The 6709-nt window shown below is 44.3% G+C and overlaps 1 protein-coding gene across 1 annotated transcript in view; it reads right to left on the reverse strand.

Annotated features, from left to right (window-relative positions):
* Positions 1-1084: 1084 nt before the first annotated feature.
* Positions 1085-6709, reverse strand: part of LOC138973383 (stabilizer of axonemal microtubules 1-like) — a 14148-nt gene continuing 8523 nt past the window's right edge. The window contains exons 5-8 of the mRNA XM_070346096.1: positions 6263-6491; positions 5335-5473; positions 3712-3906; positions 1085-2876 (exon numbers count right to left, since the gene is read on the reverse strand). Coding sequence (XP_070202197.1) covers positions 2610-2876; positions 3712-3906; positions 5335-5473; positions 6263-6491 — 830 coding nt within the window. The 3' untranslated portion in view covers positions 1085-2609. The remainder of the gene's footprint in view (positions 2877-3711; positions 3907-5334; positions 5474-6262; positions 6492-6709) is intronic.

A 6709-nucleotide genomic window follows, 5' to 3' on the forward strand; every position in this document is an offset into this window, starting at 1 on the left:
CATTTAATCCGAAATTTCGTGGGCAAAACATTAAATGCATGTCGGATTTGTAATACTATTTTAGGGACCACCACAACCTTACACTGACACAATGTCCCATAAGAGTATGGACTCACACAAGCAAAATCACTTGTATGCACCGAAACACATCTTTACAAAGTAATAAATAAAGTAACGCAGTCATTGTATACAAGCATCATGCAGTAGGGTAGATACAAGAACGACGGTTGCAAGGCTAACACTTTATCTCATCTAAAAAGAATCGCATCAACAAAGTTTGGAACTAGAAAAACAGAACTGGGCTTACTGTATGAGGGGGGGGGGTCCAAAATGAGGCTGTGTAGAGGTCATACAAGAACGACCGTTGCAAGGCTAACACTTTATCTCATCTAAAAAGAATCGCATCAACAAAGTTTGGAACTAGAAAAACAGAGCTGGGCTTACTGTATGAGGGGGAGGGGGGGTCCAAAATGAGGCTGTGTAGAGGACATACAAGAACGACCGTTGCAAGGCTAACACTTTTTCTCATCTAAAATGAAACTCATCAACAAAGCTAGAAACTTCAAAAACAGTACTGGACATAGGGTATGAGAGAAGGGCGGGGGGCTTCCAAAATGAGGCAAGGGTACAAGGGCTGGCATCTGCTGTTGACATTTAGCATCTTAAATGGTTAATTTGGGTTTCTCCTTGAGAACAAATGTACATTTGCTGAGCTAGTGGCGGGGGTGGGGAGGGGGGGGCTTCAGGAGCCAAACACTCAACCCCCTACCCCCCACCTCCACTACACCCAGCCTCTCAAGACATTATTTTGGATAGAATGCATATATTTACAGATTGCAAGTTAGTTAGTACAATTAGAAAAGGTCACGTGGGGCAATGGTGCAGTAAAAATATCCTGGCTGATATTAAAACTTCTATACCCATAGTTTAATCGGAACACTTATATCACAGACTTTCGTGGCTGCAGTCTACGAAATAATATTGTTCAAAAATGGATGACACAAGACACAGTAATAATGCACATACAATTTAAGAAACCATGATTTTAAGGGATTTACAAATGTTCGTACAATGTTTTTCTACGACTAAAATCAAACATGAACATGTCATTTTGGCTGAACATTATTTTGACAGGATAGTTAAAAATGACATTTTTAAAATGATTGCATGCATGTTTTAAGACATACGTAAAAATATACCCAATATTAACAGAAATAAAATTACCTTTTTACCCTAGTTATTACAAAGTCTGTATATGCTGGAAACGTACCCCTCTCCATTATTACGCAGCTGTTATTTGATAAAAAGTATCGGTTTCGTTCTCGGGAAGAAACAAAACATAATTTTACAGTGATTGCTAAAGGCATAAAGCTAATAAACAGTAGGTGTCTCTGCACATATAAGGCACACAAACATTAACAAATAAATATTGGAGAAAAAAAACTTAACAGCAAATGATAAAAACATCGGAACAAAAGGGGTATCTGCACATATGTGACCCTCCACCACGAAATGAGTCGCATATCACATCGCGCGGTTCTGCCCTAGGCTTAATATAAGTCCGGGGAGTGTCTGGTAACAGTGTGAGGGTCACCTTGGTCACAGGCTTATAACTCAAACAGTTTTCGCTCTTTTCTAAAACGGTTTTCACCACTGGATAGAGCATAAAAAACCCTTTATGAAAATGTAAAAATATAAAAATCATGCAAAGGTGACAAGCGACTCATTGTGTGGTGGAGGGTCACATATATATATAAGGCACAGGAACACTAAAATACATACTCAGACACACGTAATAATGATTGAGCAAAACGCAAAAAAATAACATGACCAGAACAGATGGTTGGATATTATTGTTCATCGTCTCTTCACCAGTTAAAGCTATCCGAGACCGCCCAGAACCGATAATGTCTTACCATGCACTTTTTTCTCTCTCACAAAACAGCGATTTTCCAGCCTTAAACATAGGCTACTACGTACTACAATAAATAAATTTAGCAGAAACACATGATCGAGAGTCACCATCTAATCAAAACAAACATCTCCGCCCGCTGCTGATTTGGTGAGACAAGAACAACCCCCTCCCCCCTCCCAATGCATAAAAAAATGCTAATTTTAATACAGTCGCATGACCGGAAAAACAGCAACTTATAGTCAACTCGGATTATCGACCGTGGAACAAGGCTACCACAACAAAACAAACAAACACACGGATTGGCTCAAACAATATCACGTGATCTTCTTCTTCTTCACGGCGGTTGGTTCGACGAGGAGAAAATTTAATCTGAGACATCAGTAGGGGGAAGAAAAAAAATAAAGAAATAAACGATGGTGATTGGCTAGCCAAGCAGTGTCACGTGACCATCTAATTTACGGCGATTGGTTCGGCGAGGAACAAAGCTTCCAAAACAGAACAAGACAACAGCAACAACGAATAACCCTTACAACAAATTAACCACAAAAACAATTTCACATGACACCTTCTACTCGACAGCAACAACAACAACAACAACAACAACAACAACAACAACATCGCCAACAACATAAACACCAACAATAAAAACCCTACAACACATCAACCACAAAAAAACAATTTCACATGACAACCTCTACTTGACGGCAATGGATTTCGTCAACGGAGCAGAAGCGATTTGCTTGTCCCGTTGCCGTTTCTTCAGCTCTTGCTGCATCAGATAGACCTGAGCACGGCACATACGCGCTTGCTTTTGCTTGTATTCGTGCGCGTAGCTGGTGGTGTAGTCCACCTTGGCGTGGGGCTTGGAGCTGGGTCGATCTGACGGCTTGTAGTTCACGATAGGCTCGGCCTTCTTCTCCACGAAGCTCGACTTGGTGATGCTCTCTCCGTTGAAGGGTTGCTGGAGAAAAAGAGAGCAAGTGTTGATAAAATGTGACCCTCCACCACGAAATGAGTCGCATGTCACCTCGCGCGGTTCTGCGCTAGGCTTAATATAAGTCCGGGGAGTGTCTGGTAACAGTGTGAGGGTCACCTTAGTCACAGGCTTATAACTCAAACAGTTTTCGCTCTTTTCTAAAACGGGTTTCACCATTAGATAGAGCATAAAAAAAAACTCTTTAGGAAAATGTACAAATATGAAAATCATGCAACGGTGACATGCGACTCATTTCGTGGTGGAGGGTCACAAATAGGCGCGTATTTGTCATCCGTCATTTATTGGGGATAGGAGAAGCAAGCTGAAACCATTGTAAGAGTTTTGCCTTGTTAGTTCTTCTCCTTCTGTTTGTTTGTTTGTTTGTTTGGTTGGTTTGTTGGTTGTCCTGATAATTTTTAGAAGAAAAGCGACAAGAAGAACTTTGTGAGTATCTTATTTGAGCAACCAGAAATCAGGGCGAGTTTTCCAAAGATGTGTAAACTCGCACACTACATTTCACGGTTTCATAAGGTTTTAGTTGGCTGTTGTTCCATAAACAACTAAATCACATAAACACACACACAAACACAAACACACACACACACACACATACACACACGCACACGCACACGCACACACACACACACACACACACGCACGCACACACCACACACACACACACACACACACACTCACAGCCCCCCCCCCCCCCCCGACACACACACCCAAACACAAACATTCACCCATAACACATACACAACCCATCCCCCATCCCCGCACAAACACACCCATAACACACACACACAAACATCACACGTACCATGGGAGGAATATGGGGCATGTTTTCATGGAAGTCGCCGTATCTAACGCGTGGCTGAGACCCCCAGTTCCTGAAGAACTCGCTGTTCATGGTGTGACCGTCAAACTTGGCCTCTCCCGGCAGCGACATCATACTCTGTGGTATGGCCATCTTTGTCACCGTCGCTGCTGACACGTCTATGGGCCTGAAGTCTCTCTGCAATCAACAACAGGCTAAAATGATAAAATAAACTCGAGTTTGAGAGGGAAAGAAAGAGAGAGAGAGGGACAGACAGAGAGAGAGGGAGGGATAGACAGAGAGAAAGAGACAGAGAGACACAGAGAGAGACAGAGAGACAAAGAGAGAGACAGATAGACAGAGAGAGAGACAGAGAGAGAGACAGAGAGAGAGAGAGAGAGAGAGAGAGAGAGAGAGAGAGAGAGAGAGAGAGAGAGAGAGAGAGAGAGAGAGAGAGAGAGAGAGAGAGAGAGACGGACAGACAGAGAGACAGAGAGAAAGACAGATAGACAGAGAGAGAGAGAGAGAGAGAGAGAGAGACAGAGACAGAGAGAGACAGAGAGACAGAAGAGATAGTGAATTGCAGTATTATGCCTTTCTTTTAACGCATTTCACTGGTAATGACTTTTGACGGCAACCTCTATTTACATGGTCAACCGGGCCCTTTACGGTCTATGAGGCTAAGGTTCCACTGACACCACTAGCGAATTACAGCTGTAATAACGTCTTTGTTCTGACAGCAAAATCACTCATTCGAGATAGGTCCAAAATAGCACAGCTTATAGATAATTGCTTCAGTTGCAATAACTAAGAGAGACCCCACCTGGCCTGAATTTTAGGGGCGGGGGACTGTGTTCCAGAAGCAGCCCCCCCCCTCCTTACTCGGCAAATGTACCTTTTTTCTCAAGGAGAGACCCACAAAGAGCCCTTTCAAATGCTACACTCAGTTTGTTTTGTTTCGTTCATGGGCTGAAACTCCCATGGCCGTGTTTACCCTGCCATTTAGGCAGCCATACGTCGCTTTCGGGGGAAGCATGCTGTGTATTTTTGTGTTTCTATACCCCACCGAACTCTGACATGGACTACAGGATCTTTTCCGTGCGCACTTGGTCTTGTGCGTACACATGAAGGGGGATAGGCCTAATTAAGGCACTAGCGGGTCTGCACATATGTTGACCTGGGAGATCAGAAAATCTCCACCCTTATTCCACCAGGCGGCCACGGCCGGGATTTGAACTCACGACCTTCCGATTAGGAGCCCGATGTCTTACCCACTAGGCCACTGCGCCCGTCGTGCTACACTCAGTATCATCACATCCATCCTCCCCCCCCCCCCCCCCCCACACCGCCTCCCCGCCCAACCTGTATCCCTGCTCATTTTAGAGGTCCCTCAGGGGCGGAGCAATTAAGCCAGGGGGGGGGGGGTGTGTTTACAGCCTGGGGTCCAGGTTAAGAAGCTGAGGAATTTTAGCTATTCAATAAACAATTTGTGGCTTATCCTTGAATTTATTTTTTTCATAAACAGAATCTTTCTTTTTTTTTGACAGCCAGGGGGGGGTCCGAAACCCCTGTAATGCCCCCCCCCCCCCCACCCCCCAACGCCGTGCCCACAGTTACGCTACATACCTTCTGAGATGTCTCCGTCTCAAATTTGACAGAAGGGGGAGCGAACTCGCCTTCAACGACCTTGCAAAGCCTTGGGGCGGGGTGCTCCACCACATTATGTCCCTTGAACGTCGTGCGATTCTCCGTGCTGAAGCTGCGTCTAATAAGTAACAAAAACAATACCAATGACAAGACTTCATTGACCATCAAAATGAATGTATTGAAATGGAATCCAAAAGCAAACAGACTGCCAACGTTCAGAATCAAAACACAAGAAAGGTATGTTTTAGGAACGTTTACTTATTGCCAAAATGTTACGTTACGTTCACAGACAGGGCTGGGTGGCCGAGTGGTAACGCACTTGCGCTCGGAAGCGAGAGGTTGCGAGTTCGACCCTGGGTCATGCAGGGCGTTAGCAATTTTCTCCCCACTTTCCTAACCTAGATGGTGGGTTCAAGTGCTTAGTCTTTCGGATGAGACGAAAAACCGAGGTCCCTTCGTGTACACTACATTGGGGTGTTGCACGTTAAAGATCCCACGATTGACAAAAGTGTATTTCCTGGCAAAATTGTATAGGCATAGATAAAAATGTCCACCAAAATACCCGTGTGACTTGGAATAATAGGCCGTGAAAAGTAGGATATGCGCCGAAATGGCTGCGATCTGCTGGCCGATGTGAATGCGTGATGTATTGTGTAAAAAAATTCCATCTCACACGGCATAAATAAATCCCTGCGCCTTGAATATGTGCGCGATATAAATTGCATAAAAAAAATTAAAAAATTTAAAAAATCCCTGCGCTTAGAACTGTACCCACGGAACACGCGCGATATAAGCCTCATATTGATAGATTGATTGATATGTGTGAACGTAACGTCATGCTTTGTCAATACTATATTTACCCTTAACTTTGCATGAACATTATCTCCCTTGAAATGAACACACTGACTTGTTGTCAAACTTGAGGTCGATGGTGGTGGGGGCAGGCTCGGCGGCTTTGGGGGGCATGGGTTGTCTGCCCGCATATCCAGGGAAGTCTCGTTTGGACTGTGTGTCACTGTGGAACTTGTCCCGCTTGCCCTGAGGGGTCGTTGCCTTCTGGAGGATGGGCTTGACGCGGTGGTCGCCCTTGATGCCCTTGTAGGTGTCCATGTTGGTCGTGTCGAACATGTGATCACCTGTAAAAACAGAAGAACATGAGTTTTATTTGCTAAATTGCTTTAAACGTCATTTCGGTTAATTGTCAAGGGTAATATACACACGGGGGTGTTCGGACACCGAAGAGACCCCTAGTGCACAAAGTTGACTTCGACAAATAAATATCTCGCCAAACATAAGATTCGAACTAGCTGCAAGGTTCTAAACTTTGCAGATGGTGATAAACGTCGATGTACGC

This window comes from Littorina saxatilis, linkage group LG8 (assembly GCF_037325665.1).
Source record: "Littorina saxatilis isolate snail1 linkage group LG8, US_GU_Lsax_2.0, whole genome shotgun sequence".
NCBI classification, from domain to species: domain Eukaryota; kingdom Metazoa; phylum Mollusca; class Gastropoda; order Littorinimorpha; family Littorinidae; genus Littorina; species Littorina saxatilis.